Genomic DNA, 17,456 nt, shown 5'->3' with positions numbered 1-17,456 from the left:
TTACGATGACGCTATGGAAATACTTCGCCTAACAACATGACTGCATAGGAGGGTCAATGACTTACATTTCATACACAAACTCTGTAATCATCTTGTTGAGTGTCCTTCTCTCCTTGAGACCCTGTGTTTCAATGCTCCTAAAGTAAGTACAAGAGAAAGCAAGTTTTTTCATGTGAGTTTCTGTAGAAGAAACTATGCTTATTTTAGTGCCATAAAGAGAATGATGAAGGAATATAACAAACTGCCTCTTGATATCAATATAAATAATTTATCATAATGCAGCTTTTATCATAGTTGTTTATTATTTTGCTATTGTCTGTATAATATCTTAATAATTTGTACTCTTTTATTGTCTATAGTTAAATTTAATTCCTATTGTGATTCTGTGTATGTGTTGCCATCTAACTTCCATTGTTGGTATTTCATATTTTTTCTTTTTTTTCTGTGCTCTGTGATTATATATTCTTTTGTTCCCTTATATAATTGTCCTTTATTCTTGAAATACCTTATTTCTAAATACTGATACAAATGTAGTTTATATATATTGTTTGAATCATGATGTTTTTTCTACTTGAGCAAATACTAGCTTATTTTTGTGATATTGTTGTCTTGTGCCAGCTACTGGCTTATCTTTTACCATTTTTTTTTTCTTTTTATTCTAATTATTGCCTACTCTTTATTCTATTATTTCCTCTGGTGGTCGTAGTAACATGTTATAAAACTTTGCATTCTTTATTACATGTCCCTGCTTAGTTATTGATGAACACACTTTCAGTAAGTTTTTGTATAACATCTTGTAATCTTTGATAAAGGATATTAATGTCTGTATATAAATATTATTATAGAATCTTAAAACATTTAAAATTTGTTTTTGCAGTAGCCTTTAAAAGGATGAAGAGTTTTTCTTTGTTGTTGTTTTTTTTTGTATTTTTCTGAAGCTGGAAACGGGGATAGACAGACAGACTCCCGCATGCACCTGACCGGGATCCACCCGGCATGCCCACCAGGGGGCGATGCTCTGCCCCTCCCGGGCGTCGCTCTGTCGCGACCAGAGCCACTCTAGCGCCTGGGGCAGAGGCCAAGGAGCCATCCCCAGCGCCCGGGCCATCTTTGCTCCAATGGAGCCTCGCTGCAGGAGTGGAAGAGAGAGACAGAGAGGAAGGAGAGGGGGAGGGGGTGGAGAAGCAGATGGGCGCTTCTCCTGTGTGCCCTGGCCGGGAATCAAACCCGGGACTTCTGCATGCCAGGCCGACGCTCTACCACTGAGCCAACCGGCCAGAGCCTAAAAGGATGAAGAGTTTTTAAAAAAAAAATAAAATAAAAGGATGAAGAGTTTGATGGATTTTTTTTTTCAATAAAAAACCAAAATCGGAATTTGTTATATAGGAATTGGCCTTGGATGGTAAAATAGTCACAAGCACAACCACTCCAACTTGAAGAGAGCAAGCACATCAGTTTTTGAAATAAAAAACAATAACAACTCCAGAATTAAATATAGTGTTCCTGAATGCTGGACAGTGCAACAATATAACAATGTTAAAGAAAAATATGATGGACTAGTAACTTCTAACAAAAATTTATGTTGCGAGTATTGTGCAAAATATGACTTCATAAAAGAGAAAAGTGTGTGTCAAAAGAAAGGAAATGTTTTTCAGATCGAGGCATCAGGGAAACATAAAGAGGTACAACAAGCCTCACTAAGGAAAAAATGAAAGAATATCTTTTATCAAAAGCTCGTAACATTTATAAAGAGAACTTAAAAAATATGAGTAGGACTCAATTACAAAAGCAATAAATATGATGAATGAAAAATATTTAAGTACTACTTGTATAGGATTTAATACAGTTTACAACTTGGCAAAAAGATGTAAACCGGGTTTTTTTAGACATAGAGTACAAATTAAAAATGGATTAGATGTGGCAATAGGATTATATTCATGTAAAACTGCTCTGAAAGTAGTTGATTTCATCGCAAAGGAAATTAAAAACAAAATATTTACTAAAATTATTGAAAATAATCTGAAAATATGTTTGATTATTCATGAAGCTTCAACCATATCTTGCAAGCTAGTTTTTATACTTTTCTTAAAAGTTGAGGATTCAGTTATATATCACCAACAATTTTTGTTAAGCTAGTTGGATTGGAAAAACAAGATGCAGAGACAATATGTTCTTCAGTTATGGAAAGTTTAAATAATGTTGGGCTTACTAAGAACTACCTAGAAAAACACTTAATAGGATTTTGCTCCGATGGTGCCAGTGTTATGCTTAGGAGAAAAACTGGAGTGAGCACCAGGATAGCAAAAGGTTTCCAAACATCATAATAAGGCACTGTTTAAACCATCGCATCCATCTTGTTTTAGATGATTCGATGAAATAAAGCAAGTAAATCATTTTAAAATATTTATTGATAAGATATATACTATTTTTCATCAATCCAATAAGAACCAAATTGAATAAAATATCCAAACAACTTGGAATTGAAATTATAAAGATTGGTAGAGTTTGGGGACCACAATGGGCTGCCTGTAGTTTAAGGCAATGGTCCCCAATCCCCGGGGCCGTGGACCGGTACCAGTCCGTGGGCCATTTGGTACCGGTCCACAGAGAAAGAATAAGTAACTTACATTATTTCCATTTTATTTATATTTAAGTCTGAACGATATTTTATTTTTAAAAAATGACCAGATTCCCTCTGTTACATCCGTCTAAGACTCACTCTTGACGCTTGTCTTGGTCACGTGATACATTTATCCGTCCCACCCTAAAGGCCGGTCCGTGAAAATATTTTCTGACATTAAACCAGTCCGTGGCCCAAAAAAGGTTGGGGACCACTGGTTTAAGGTCAACCCTAGCTGTGTGGTGCGCTTCTCCAGCGCTACATCACTATTTTTATTCAAATTAAATGTATTTAGGTATGGCTGCCCATCTTGAAAATATATATTTTATAACTGACTTGGCAACTAATGATTGATATTTTAAATTAAATTTCTCTTCTTTCAAATGTACTGCATGCAAGCAAGAAATACAGACATAATAAAGGCTGAAAAACTCGTGATACAATCCATTAAAGCATTTCAAGTGCTTGGAAAGGAAAAGGGTCCATACAAAAAAAGTTGAATTAATTACTTCAGAAACCTTCAAAAATATAAAATTTGTAGGAAAGCATCGATTTGTTGGGCTTCCTTGGGAAAGACTTTTAGAAAATATTGTAACAAATTTGAAAAAAATATTAATGGATTGTGAACATTTAAAAGCAAGTTGGCCTGACCTGTGGTGGTGCAGTGGATAAAGCGTCAACCTGGAAATGCTGAGGTTGCCGGTTCAAAACCCTGGGCTTGCCTGGTCAAGGCACATATGGGAGTTGATGCTTCCTGCTCCTCCCCCCTTTCTCTCTCTCTCTCTCTCTCTCTCTCTCTCTCTCCCCCTTTCTATAATGAATAAATAAAATCTTAAAAAAGATAAAAGCAAGTTGTATCCAATTTCAAGGTAGGAATAAATTACAATTTCTCAATTTTCTGGAGCAGATTACCGGAATATTGAAGAACTATCAGTTCCATAGAAAGCAGCTGAAGAACAATTGCTCGTATTTAATGACATTTTTAAATTAACAAATTGATAGTAATGATTATCGAGATTTCATGGAAAATGTTTTTTAAAAATTTCCAGAACTATGAAATTCCTGAAATTGTTCAAAGAGCTAAAACTATTGTCAGAACAATTGATGTAAGTTCAGCAGAAGCAGAGAGGGGTTTTTCAAAGATGAACATAATATGTTCAGGGAAGAGAAGTCACCTGTTTTTAATATATCAAACACAATAACTATTGATATTAGTCTAATCCACCTACCTCTGAAGGAATGGGATCCTACTCCTACAGTGGAAAGATGGTTAAGAATAAATCACACAGCCGACGATGTTTGGATAAAAGCAAAGAAAATTGCAAGTGAGAACACAGATCAAGAAGCAATATGGAGTCTGACCAGGTGGTGGCGCAGTGGATAGAGCGTTGGACTGGGACGTGGAGGATCCAGGTTGGAAACCCCATGGTCACTGGCTTGAGACCAAAGGTCTCTGGCTTGAAGGCCAAGGTCGCTGGCTGGAGCAAGGGGTCACTCGCTCTGCTGTCTCCCCCCTACTCCACTCCCCCACCCCACCCCTGTCAAGGCACATATGAGAAAGCAATCAATGAACAAGCAATCAACTAAGATGCTGCAAGGAAAAATTGATGCCTCTCATCTCTCTCCCTTCCTGTCTGTCCCTATCTCTGTCTCTGTCAAAAAAAAAAAAAAAAAAAAAAAAAAGCAATATGGAATATCTTAACAGTTTTATTGTTTTTTGTCAGGTATTATTTAATATTTTTTCATTAATATTAAAAATTTCTTAACATAATCTAGTTTTGTGTACCTCTTTTATTGTTCTTATTTAAGTATTAACTTCTTGAAATAATAAACTACCTTTCGGTATATCTTTTTTTATACTTAAAATGATCATTAGGGCTGTTAAATTATTTGAATCCCACCACCGGGAGGGGGTATTGGAGAGTGGGTGAAAAAAGTGAAGGCCTTGAGAAGTACAAATGGGTAGATCCAGCTCGGGGAGCTTTTCTTGACCGCCCTTTTCCGACAGGCACGTTGGGACGCACTGGCTTCCTCCCTGCCCCCTGTGGCTTCAGCCTGGATTGCCGGGGAGCGAGCTAGGACGCAGGATCTCACTCCAGGTTTGGCCCACTCCCCTGGGCAGGACCGGGTGGCGGGCCGTCCAGGACGCGCGGTGGGGATCGAGCTGTGCGCCTCGTTTGCGTGGGGGCGCTGTGGTCTCGCAATCACCATAGTTTCGCAGCCACCGGGCGGGGAGAGGCTGCCGAGACCTCCGGACCAGAACAGGAGATGGAGTGGCCCTGCTCCTGCAGTAGACAACCCTTGATACCCCGCGGTCCACCGGATCCTTGCCCGGCCTCGAAGGTGAACCCTCGGCTGCTCCTGCCTTGCGGGCTCTCCGCCAGCCCTTGCCCTTCCTGCCTGCTCCGCGCCTGTCCCGGTCCTGGCGGCCAGCAGCCCCGGGGACCCCCGTCCTCTTGTACCCTCTGGCGCAGGGCTCCTCCTGCTGGTGGTAGGGCGGCGGCGGCTCGTCTCCCGCGGAGAGGCCGGGCCACTTCGGGGGCGTCTGTGTGCTTAGGTGCTGCCCAATGCGCCCTCTCTTCTCGTGGTCGCCGGGAGCGGCGTGAGTAGGGCGGGCCAGTGAGCAGGGCCCCGGGAGCCGGGCACTGGGAAGCTGAGCGCGGGCATCGCGCAGGAACCCTGTGCGATGCGCCCCCCGGGGCCCTGCGAGCTGTCCCTCGGGCTGTGGGAACCGAGGAAAGGGTTTTGAGCAGGGGCCTGACAGGGTCAGGCCGCAGTTTCTCAGAGATGGCAGGGGACAGGGGGGAGGGGGCTTACATTACTGCCCCCACCCCAGCGGCGACGGTTTACGGTCAGCGCGTCATGAGCGTACGCCCAAGCACACCTTAATGACACTCAGTTCACGCCGTCTGTGCACAGGCCCAGCCCTCATGCCGTGTCCCACACACGAGTCCTGGGTACTGGCGGCCCGCGCACAACTGCCGTATCCCCTCTACCCGCGCACGAGGTCCGAGCCTGCCACGTCCCTTCCGTGCGGGATCTGCACGCCCGTGCCCTCCCCGCGGCTACCCGCGGCCCATTAATCACGCGGCGCAGACGGCGCCGATCTCAGCGCGGGCGGCGTGTCGGTGACGACGGGTGACGGAGCGGGCAATCGGCGGGAGCGCATCGGCCTATCTTATCGCGCCGGGCCAGCCGCCGCCTGCCGTGTGCTGCCCATTGATCGCGTCGGGCAGGGGCCGAGGGTCAGCGCGGGCTGGCCAGCCTGACAGCCACATCCATCGCTGCCCAGACGCGCGCTGATGGTGGAACAGGCAGCAAGGTCTGGCCATTAATCACCGCGCCTGCCGCCGAGTGACGGGGAGGGCGACAGGGCCAGCCGGCTGACAGCCAGCTGCTGCAGCGGACCCATCCCTCCCCCACTCCCCAGTCCTGCAGCGAGGCTATCCCTGCCCCCCCAGGGGCCCAGTCACCCTGACCAGGCCTCCCCTGTCCAGGCTCCCTGGAGCCTGCTGTCCCGGGAATAAATGAGAGAGGGAGGGTGTGGCCCCATACTGCAGGAGAGAAAGGCTGGAGAAGGGAAGGAGGATCAGCAGGTGGACTGAGGTGGATACAGTTCCATCTCAGTAACCCTGTTTTCCAGAGACCCACTGTTTGGCTAGGAGCAGGCAGACATTCCTCCCCTCTGGCTTCACCAGCCCTGGCTGGGCCTCACTGAGGATGGGGTCTAGGGGCCCAGTGAGAGGCAGCATCTTCCCCAGGTCAGTCATAGACTGGGGATAAAGCCCATGCCTTTGCAGGTTTTCTCCTCTCTGCTCTCCAGCTTTTGTGCCCCTGAGCCTGCCTTTGTCCACTGACCTGATAGGGCATGGTCCAGCCAGAAGCTGCTCTAGGCCTTGTCTAGGCCTTTGTAAGGGCCAACTGTCTGGAATGGGGAAGAGTGGAGACTGGGAACTCTTCACTGAATTTCAATACCTTGAGTGCCCGATCCAGCCACTTGTCATCTCACCATGTCCTCACATGTATCTACGGGATATGACTGCCCCATCTTATGGATGAGGGAACCAATGCTCAGGACCAGAAAGGACTAGCCTCCTCAGGACCAAGGGCCAATCAAAACCACGGCCCTATCTGCCTTACCCCGGGAACCTGGTTGTTCCGTTTTTCTCGTTTGTTGCCTCTGCCCAGGGCCCCCTTGAGATCAGGGACCGCTCAGGTCCCCACAGGCTACCCTGAGAGGGAACAAGGAATGCCGGGGGCTGCTGCTTTTCTGGCAGAAACAAGCTTGCTGGTCCTCGGGTCTGAGACATGGAGGCCAACAGGGGGTGTGACTCCCACCATTGTGAAGCTCTGTTTTCTTAGTAAAATGGTTGAGAAAGATTTGCTAACCAAGAAGTCACTTTCTGGTGTGGCACCACCTTCTGTTAGCCTATAAAACAAAATACCCTGTGAGCCCATGTAAGGGGTGCAACTGAAGAGGTGTGGTGGGGAGAAAGTATGATACTTGGGGGAGAAAGTAAAGGAGGGGACAGGGCAGATTCTCAGCAAGAGCCAGGCAGTCCTTCGAGAGCACGTCTGCTCTCATCACAGGCCCTCAACACAGGTTCAGGGAGCTGCGACTCACTTACATGCAAACACTCCTTCCTGCCCACCCAATCGGTTTGCAGTTTGCAGGGAGGCACCTGAGAGCATGGGCCCTGAGCTTGAAACACCAGCCATGTCCTATAACCAACCCCCACGCTGCCTCACTTGAACATTACAACAATTTTTCACGCCAGAGCTGAAATAGTGCAAAAAATGAGGCTGCTGTAATTGTTGGTAGATTGTGTGTCAGCCTGATAAGATGTAACAAATATTTTCCGTCCCACAGGGTCTCTGTTTCCTTCTTGGTAATGGATGGAGAAACTTCTCATAGTCAGTGAGAGATTGGTCGTAAAAACTTCGCATGGAAGATTAATGTAATAATCACAGGCATTGCTAAAGAAATAGGAGGAAAATTAAAATAACCCAACCTTCCCACTATCCAGAACCATCTCCTTCCCTCCAGAGGCAAGACGAGTATGGTGGGCCGCCCCCTGCGGCACCAAGGAGCAGGACTCGTGAGCGCTCACGGCCCTGCTCACGGGGGCTGCTCTGGCCATCAGTGTTCCCCGAGCGGCCAAGAGGGACTCCGTCCCAACCTGCATGCAGAGGTTTCTGCTGCTCCTCAAATACTGGAGGGCGTTTAGGGGCTGAGGAGGTCCAGGTAGGCAGACCTGGTTCTTGTCCTCTGGGGTATCACCTTAGGAAAGTCACCTTCCTCACACCTGCCCCTGCTTGCCGAACATGCCCGGGGTGAAGGCAGATCTGGAAGGCCCCTCCAACAACTGAGTACACTGAGGTGTAACAGCCCCAGGGGACAGACACACGGACTCCAACACTGACTCCAAATCCTCCTGGTTCCATCTCTTACCAGCCGGGCAAGTGACATAACCAGCACCAGCATCATCAGGCTGCTGTGAGAATGTGAGAGGAAACATGAAGCATTAACACAGGCCCTCGTCCAGTCAGCTCTTGCTACACTGGTATGAGGTATCACTATTCTAGTTTCCTAATGTGGCTTCATGTGGGAAGTCAGAGACACAGGACCTGAGCAGCAGGAACGACCACGGAGCTCAGCCCTGACTTCCGGAAGTGCCCCACCCTCCCCCACCAAGAACCCCACGTAGGATCTCCTTCAGGGGCCAGGGCTGAGCATAGCCCGAGGGCTCTGAGGGCTGGATGGGCTCCCACAGCACTGTCCCCCCCCCATCCTGCAGTCTTCTGGACACCCGCAGATGTCAGTCACTAATGGGAGACCAGCTGTGCTTGTCCCCCACGGCTGTTGGTTAGTCCCCTCTCCTGGGCACAGAGCAGCACGAAGATCCTACCTGTGAGGGCAGAGAACCAAAACCAGCAGCCTGGGCCAAGGCCCTGCTTCTAGAAGCGGCAAGCCCCGCCTCAGAGGCCCTGAGCTAGCAGACAGGAGCCGGCCTGCTAGAGAACGTGGTGCTCACCCAGCAGGCGACTGTTCGGGCAGGGCACCTGCCAGGCAGTGCCCTCGCTCCTTCCCCTCAAGCCCCGCCTCAGAGGCCCTGAGCTAGCACATAGGAGCCGGCCTGCTAGAGAACGTGGTGCTCATCCAGCAGGCGACAGTTCCGGCAGGGCACCTGCCAGGCAGTGCTGTTGCTCCTTCCCCTCAAGCCCCGCCTCAGAGGCCCTGAGCTAGCAGACAGGAGCCGGCCTGCTAGAGAACGTGGTGCTCACCCAGCAGGCGACTGTCCCGGCAGGGCATCTGCCAGGCAGTGCCCTCGCTCCTTCCCCTTAAGCCCCGCTTCAGGGAACCAACAAACAGATGGAGTACCAGAGATGGGGACGTGGCAAAGGGCACAGAAACCAATCGAAAGAACTCTCAGTGGTCAAAGCCGAACCAATCTGAGCAACAAAATAAATAACATACTATTGGATTATAACCCAAAGTATATAATAAATATCCACGAGTCCATGCCAAGATAAATGACTGAATAAGCAAACAAGTGGTGAGCTATGACAATTGCCTGTGCAGAAGAATTCTAAGTTATGTAGATGCTCAGCCCTCCATGATGTGGAGCAAAACTTCCCACCCCTTCAGTGTGGACTATGCTATAGTCCAAGGACTTCTTCCAAGGACGACAGTGTGGGAAGGGGGAAAGAGGAACTTCACAGTAGAAAATCTGACAAACACCTCCGCTAGGTGATCAAGGTCAACATGAATAGTCATCTATCATGATGATGTGTGACAAAAATGGCAATTTACGTCCATACTCTTCCTCAGAATAATACACAGTCCCAGGCTAATCATGAGGAAAACATCAAACACACCCCACTAAGCAGTATTCGACAGCACTCCTCAGAACTGTGAAGGTCATCAAAAGCAAGGAAAGTGCAAGAAACTGTCCTAGCCACAAGGAGCCTAAGGAGATATGACAAATAAAACGTGGGATCCTGGGACAGAAAATGTAATAAAGTATAACAAGTGTATCAGTACTGCTTCATTGGCTGTGACAAGTGTAATAAATACTACTATACTGTACTATAAATACTACTATAAATGTACATACTACCGTAAGATGTTAACGGTAGGGAAACAGCCCGACTGGTGGTGGCGCAGTGGATAGAGCGTTGACCCGGGACACTGAGGACCCAGGTTCAAAACCCTGAAGTCACTGGTTTGAGTGTGGGCTCAGCTCAACAACTTGAGCGTGGGGTCGCTGCCTCGGCTCCAGCTCCTCTCAACACCCCCTCCCCCTATCAAGGCAGATATGAGAAGCCATCAATGAACAACTAAAAGTGATGCAACTGCAAGTTGATGCTCCTCATCTCTCTCCCTTCCTGTGTGTTTCCCTCTTGCACTAAAATAAACCGCAGAGAAACGGGGTGTGAGGTGTGGGAACACCCTGTACTACCTTCACAGCAATGCTGTGCATCTAAAACTGTTCTAAGATATAAAGTTTTTTTAAGTAAAAGAAGAGAAAAAGAGATGCCATCAAAATATCCTATAAAGGTTTATTGGAAAACATGCCAGGTGAGGCGGGGTTCCTTCAAAGCAACCATGGGAAAAATTATGATAATTAGAAAAAACACTCAGGACACTGATCTTGCTGCTAGCCATGTCTGCGTGGGAACAGAACCCGAAGGCCGGGGTGAGCCTTTCATCTGCAGGCTGTATCCAGGCCCAGGCCTGCGAGGAGTCTCTTTCCGGAAAGATTCACTTCATGTACTTGTCCTGCTGGTCAGCCAGGATTTTGGCCGATGACTTGGCGTCGTAGAAGAGCTCGCTGATCTCCTCGACGTGCTCCTTCTCGATGCTGTCCTTCCCGTTGATCTTCGCGAGCAAGTTGGCTGGGGTCAGCAGCTGCACCGCGTACCTAGAGTGAACGGGGCCAGGGCCGGGTGAGATGGTGGCCACAGACAGAAGCCCCCCAAGGTCAGCAGGAGCACTGACACCAGAGGCTGAGCCCCAGGCTGGGCTTTGCTAGCTGTTACAGACACTGCACACAGGAGACAGAGACCCATCCTTTTCTCAGGAAGCTGCAATGCCTGGTGGGAAGGGGCAGACGTCCCCAACATGACAAGTCCTACTCCCCAAATCGTCGTCAGTCTAAAGGTTCTCTGACAGAAGTGACCCACTGCTGCTTGAAAGGGGCGGCAAACTCAGTGGCAGGTAAACAATAATAGCCAACTAAGTTCACGCCTCATCCAAAGGCACGAAAACCCAGGAGTTTGTAAAGCACTACTCCACCTAAACCAAGCAGGGTGCAATTCTGCTTCAACCTTAGCAGTGAGGGACACGGGGACAGGAGTGAGGGACACGGGGGCAGGAGTGAGGGACACGGGGGCAGGAGTGAGGGACACGGGGACAGGAGGGATACAGGGGCAGGAGTGAGGGACACGGGGACAGGAGTGAGGGACACAGGGACAGGAGTGAGGGACACGGGGACAGGAGGGATACGGGGACAGGAGTGAGGGACACGGGGACAGGAGTGAGGGACACGGGAAGGAGTGAGGGACACGGGGACAGGAGGGATACGGGGGCAGGAGTGAGGGACACGGGGACAGGAGTGAGGGAAATGGACAGGAGTGAGGGACACGGGGACAGGAGTGAGGGACACGGGGACAGGAGGGACACGGGGACAGGAGTGAGGGACACGGGGACAGGAGGGAAATGGACAGGAGTGAGGGACACGGGGACAGGAGGGATACGGGGACAGGAGTGAGGGACACGGGGACAGGAGTGAGGGACACGGGAAGGAGTGAGGGACACGGGGACAGGAGTGAGGGACACGGGAAGGAGTGAGGGACACAGGGACAGGAGGGATACGGGGACAGGAGTGAGGGAAATGGACAGGAGTGAGGGACACGGGGACAGGAGTGAGGGACACGGGGACAGGAGGGATACGGGGACAGGAGTGAGGGACACGGGGACAGGAGTGAGGGACACGGGGACAGGAGGGACACGGGGACAGGAGTGAGGGACACGGGGACAGGAGTGAGGGATACAGGGGCAGGAGTGAGGGACACGGGGACAGGAGGGATACGGGGACAGGAGTGAGGGACACGGGGACAGGAGTGAGGGACACGGGGACAGGAGTGAGGGACACGGGGACAGGAGGGACACGGGAAGGAGTGAGGGACACGGGGACAGGAGGGATACGGGGACAGGAGTGAGGGACACGGGGACAGGAGTGAGGGACACGGGGGCAGGAGTGAGGGACACGGGGACAGGAGTGAGGGAAATGGACAGGAGTGAGGGACACGGGGACAGGAGTGAGGGACACGGGGACAGGAGTGAGGGAAATGGACAGGAGTGAGGGACACGGGGACAGGAGTGAGGGACACGGGGACAGGAGTGAGGGACACGGGGACAGGAGGGATACGGGGGCAGGAGTGAGGGACACGGGGACAGGAATGAGGGAAATGGACAGGAGTGAGGGAAATGGACAGGACTGAGGGACACGGGGACAGGAGTGAGGGACACGGGGACAGGAGGGATACAGGGGCAGGAGTGAGGGACACGGGGACAGGAGTGAGGGACACGGGGACAGGAGTGAGGGACACGGGGACAGGAGGGATACAGGGGCAGGAGTGAGGGACACGGGGACAGGAATGAGGGAAATGGACAGGAGTGAGGGAAATGGACAGGAGTGAGGGAGACGGGGACAGGAGTGAGGGAAATGGACAGGAGTGAGGGACACGGGGACAGGAGTGAGGGACACGGGGGCAGGAGTGAGGGACACGGGGACAGGAGTGAGGGAAATGGACAGGAGTGAGGGACACGGGGACAGGAGTGAGGGAAATGGACAGGAGTGAGGGACACGGGGACAGGAGTGAGGGACACGGGGACAGGAGGGATACAGGGGCAGGAGTGAGGGACACGGGGACAGGAGTGAGGGACACAGGGACAGGAGTGAGGGACACGGGGACAGGAGTGAGGGAAATGGACAGGAGTGAGGGACACGGGGACAGGAGGGATACGGGGACAGGAGTGAGGGACACGGGGACAGGAGGGACACGGGGACAGGAGTGAGGGAGACGGGGACAGGAGGGATACAGGGGCAGGAGTGAGGGACACGGGGGCAGGAGTGAGGGACACGGGGACAGGAGTGAGGGAAATGGACAGGAGTGAGGGACACGGGGACAGGAGGGATACGGGGACAGGAGGGATACAGGGGCAGGAGTGAGGGACACGGGGACAGGAGGGATACGGGGACAGGAGGGATACAGGGACAGGAGGGATACAGGGGCAGGAGTGAGGGACACAGAGACAGGAGTGAGGGACACGGGGACAGGAGGGACACGGGGACAGGAGTGAGGGAGACGGGGACAGGAGGGATACAGGGGCAGGAGTGAGGGAAATGGACAGGAGTGAGGGACACGGGGACAGGAGTGAGGGAAATGGACAGGAGTGAGGGACACGGGGACAGGAGTGAGGGACACGGGGACAGGAGGGATACAGGGGCAGGAGTGAGGGACACGGGGACAGGAGTGAGGGAAATGGACAGGAGTGAGGGACACGGGGACAGGAGTGAGGGACACGGGGACAGGAGGGATACGGGGACAGGAGTGAGGGACACGGGGACAGGAGGGACACGGGGACAGGAGTGAGGGAGACGGGGACAGGAGGGATACAGGGGCAGGAGTGAGGGACACGGGGACAGGAGGGACACGGGGACAGGAGTGAGGGACACGGGGGCAGGAGTGAGGGACACGGGGACAGGAGTGAGGGAAATGGACAGGAGTGAGGGACACGGGGACAGGAGGGATACGGGGACAGGAGGGATACAGGGGCAGGAGTGAGGGACACGGGGACAGGAGGGATACGGGGACAGGAGGGATACAGGGACAGGAGTGAGGGAGACGGGGACAGGAGGGATACAGGGGCAGGAGTGAGGGACACAGAGACAGGAGTGAGGGACACGGGGACAGGAGGGACACGGGGACAGGAGTGAGGGAGACGGGGACAGGAGGGATACAGGGGCAGGAGTGAGGGACACGGGGACAGGAGGGATACGGGGGCAGGAGTGAGGGACACGGGGACAGGAGTGAGGGAGACGGGGACAGGAGGGATACAGGGGCAGGAGTGAGGGACACGGGGTCAGGAGGGATACGGGGGCAGGAGTGAGGGACACGGGGACAGGAGGGATACGGGGACAGGAGTGAGGGACACAGGGACAGGAGTGAGGGACACGGGGACAGGAGGGACACGGGGACAGGAGTGAGGGAGACGGGGACAGGAGGGATACGGGGGCAGGAGTGAGGGACACGGGGACAGGAGGGATACGGGGACAGGAGTGAGGGACACAGGGACAGGAGTGAGGGACACAGAGACAGGAGTGAGGGACAGGAGGGACACGGGGACAGGAGGGATACAGGGGCAGGAGGGACACAGGGACAGGAGTGAGGGAGACGGGGACAGGAGGGATACAGGGGCAGGAGTGAGGGACACGGGGACAGGAGTGAGGGACACGGGGACAGGAGGGATACAGGGGCAGGAGTGAGGGACACAGGGACAGGAGTGAGGGACACGGGCAGGAGTGAGGGACACGGGGACAGGAGTGAGGGACACAGAGACAGGAGTGAAGTCATGATTTCACAAGGAGCCAAACACTGGGAATGGCAACTTTGAGCCACTGAACAGTCAGGAAAGCAGTCCACTGCTGCCCTGGTGCCTCATGCTCCTGTACCGACCGGCCCTGCCTGAGACAGACCTGGAGAGCAGAGCCAGCACGAGTGAGGGGGGAGGCGGCAAGGCAGGGCCCAGCTAATGAACTCCCTGCCTTGGACCCTGGTCTCTGGTTCTGTCCATTTCCTCTACCAAGGGCACTGGCCCAGGTCAGAGCCAGCTCTCCACCACAAGGTGCACCTGATACAGAATAAGGGAACTTAACCTGTTATTCTAGCTTTTAAAATATCATCATCTAAATATGCAACACTCTAAATCAGTGTCCTGCGACAGGACCCACCACATTCGTAAGAGGAGCAGACATGGTCCTGTGTTCTGAGAATGGGGCCTGCCTTGATGTCCTAATAGACTCAGTGTCCCCTCAGGGCTTGCTGAGAAGGCACCAGGGGGACCGGGAGTGGCTCCAGGCAGACGCAGGAACAAGGTCAAGGGGCTCACCTCAACGTGGTCTTGGTGCCGATATCCCCCAGGTGGTTCAGCGCCTCCTCGCTGATGTTGATTCCCTCGGTCTGGGCACGGATTTTGATGATCTTTTGGAAGAGAAGAAGCATGACTGACAGTGATCAATATCAAATGTCTCATTTATAAAGTGCTTTAAAAACAACCTTGTTCAGAGTCAACCCCTACTCAGGACTGTACTTACACACCTCTGGGTGCCAGCCACACTGTGAATGGCTTTGCAGCCAGGGCATGCCATTCATACTGACCAGAAAGCAGCTGGTACCCTGGAGGTGTGCACTGGGGTGCTCAGCTCCTGCCTCCCACCCCTTCCCACTCAGTCCCCACAATCAGAAACAGAGGCCTCTGCAAAACCTGCCCGGGCTCCTGCATGAGCCCTAACCTTCCTCCCAGTGTAGATGCCTCCACCTGTAAACACTCAGACAAGCAGACGTATTTTTTATTTGCTTGATAAATAGGATGGTTGAATAAATCAAAAAAGTTCCTTTTAGAGATTTGCCAACCCTCATAACATCACCCAAAGAGATCTAATCTATCAAGAAGAGGCTGACACTTGTTACGGTTGACAATCTTGGTAAAGCTGGACGGGAAGCCAGCTGGCAGCGTGGACGCAGGAACACCCGTGACACCAGGACCCGGCAGGCGCACCAGCACTGCGTGATAAGGGGCAGCTGGGATAATGATGTTGTGTGTTGTCAAGCTGAGATAACTCGAAGACTTTGAGCCTCATATAATACAGAAATTTTTCACTTTGGCAGCTTTGTAAACAAGATATCAAGAAGCCCTTATTTAAATTAAAGCCATAAAAACACACTCGATAGAGTATGAAGTAGGAGAGACTGGGCCCTCAGGGTGACAAGAGAGGGGCCAGTGGGTCAGGACCTAGACACTCCCAACACTGGCCAGGCAGGGACCGAGGGCAGGAGCTGCAGGGGCTGTGTGTGTGTTAAGTGACCAGTGACTCTGATAAGGGGCCCAGTATGTCACCTGCTATGACTGGGAAAGGTCCCGCTTAGTGAGAAAGCCAGGCTCAGAGGTCCAGGATGCACCGGGGGGGGGGGGGGGGGGTAAGGGGGTAAGGGGTGCACGGTGGCCAAGGCTGCTGGAGGGCCAGCTATTGGAAGGAAAGTCTTTTATTGTCAAAAGACTTGGAACTCGGGTTTTTGTATGAAATGTCCTGATTTCTAAATGTTGGCAACTTGTTCAAATGTTTCACGCTACACCAGCCACGTAAAACCTCTCTGTTCAGCCAATGCCGCCAGGGTTGCACCTGTCGAAGAACCTTAGCGTGTGCATGTGGGGTTCTACTATCTAGTCCCCTAGAGGCAGCTGAGCAGAGGTCCCAGGTGGGCCCGAGGAAGGCAGAAGGGGAGCTCTCAGCTCCCTCCAGAGGACTCTGCTCTGCCCACAGCCGTCAGAGCCAGACAGAGCTCCAGCAGAAGCGGCTTCTCACAGACAGCTGTGGACTACGGAAACCTCGAGGTTCTGTCAAGAAAAATGTCCCCTGGAGTCTTCAGAAGCTTTAGGGATATGCAAATAATTCATCTTCAAGCCTGGTTATGGGGAACGCTTCCGCTTTGAGCATTTCACCTCCAGAGCTGCACAAAATTAGAAGTTGGCTTCAGGGATGTCTGGGCCCCCTGCTCTCTCTCGAGCAGGCAGAGCAACCGTGAGAACTGCTGTGTCAGAGCTCGGGAATGGACAGTTCGTAAGTTAGATCTGCAGACATTTAATAACCTGCAGGGACAGCTTAAGAGGGAGTCGGCACTGATGGCAGAGTGCAAAAGTTATATTTACTCTGTCTTCTTAAAATCCTCTCCAGACTCCAGTACAAATGCTAAGGCTATCCTTCAAACTCACAGGACCAGGCAGTGTGCATGCTGGCAGCTGGCCTGTCCCCTGCTAACTCAGAGGAAGCTGGCCGAGCTAAGATGGAATCGGGCCGGGAGCCGGCCTGCAGCCCCTGCTCTGGAAGCACAGCTGCAGAACAGCCGGGTGAGACCGGGCCGCACGCTCCACGGTCAAGCAGAGGAAACAATGTGAACTGGCTCGGAGTGGGCCCTCGCTCTGCAGCTTACTCCCCGTGGCCACGGGACCCTGGGACCCCAGGCGCAAACCCTGGTCATTGAAAGCTGTCTCAGGGACGCCAGCGATGTCTGTGGAGTGCCTGCAAGCTGTTAATGACAGTAATGACTGTAGGAGGGAGAGATGGCCACTCCATCCCTTCCTATTGTCCCTCTCTCACTGAGTCCTCACTGCACCTCCTAAGGAGGGAGTAGACTGCCCAGTGAACCGGGAAGGCCAAGGCGCATACTGCTGCACCAAACTGTTCCGGCCAAGAAGTCCTCTGAGCAGGGCAGCCTCCCTGCAGGCCCCAGGCCCAGCAGGAAGAACGGAAAGGGGACCGATCTCCCACTCCTGCTTCTGTTCAATGAAAGCCTTGACTTCAACTAGCATTCATCCGAGAGCAGGAGAGCACTGTGTGCTGACAGGCCAGCCACAGGCACAGTCACCTAACAGTGCATAGTTGCTGCCACAAGGCCCTGCCACAGGCACTGCTCCTACAGAGGGCACAGTGTGCCTGCCTGTGGTGGAGCAGTGGATCAAGCATCAACCTGAAACGCTGAGGTCACTGGT

At 52.1% G+C, this 17,456-nt stretch overlaps 1 protein-coding gene across 1 annotated transcript in view; it reads right to left on the bottom strand.

The window, feature by feature from the left end:
• Positions 1 to 10,166: 10,166 nt before the first annotated feature.
• The window catches only part of RUVBL1 (RuvB like AAA ATPase 1), a 48,025-nt gene continuing 40,735 nt past the window's right edge, over positions 10,167 to 17,456 (bottom strand). The window contains exons 10-11 of the mRNA XM_066352214.1: positions 14,799 to 14,890; positions 10,167 to 10,545 (exon numbers count right to left, since the gene is read on the bottom strand). Of these exons, the coding sequence (XP_066208311.1) occupies positions 10,386 to 10,545; positions 14,799 to 14,890 (252 nt within the window). The 3' untranslated portion in view covers positions 10,167 to 10,385. The remainder of the gene's footprint in view (positions 10,546 to 14,798; positions 14,891 to 17,456) is intronic.

Source organism: Saccopteryx leptura, chromosome 11 (assembly GCF_036850995.1).
Source record: "Saccopteryx leptura isolate mSacLep1 chromosome 11, mSacLep1_pri_phased_curated, whole genome shotgun sequence".
NCBI classification, from domain to species: domain Eukaryota; kingdom Metazoa; phylum Chordata; class Mammalia; order Chiroptera; family Emballonuridae; genus Saccopteryx; species Saccopteryx leptura.
Note: the sequence above shows the minus strand (reverse complement) of the source record. Positions and strands in the feature narration are given on the sequence as shown.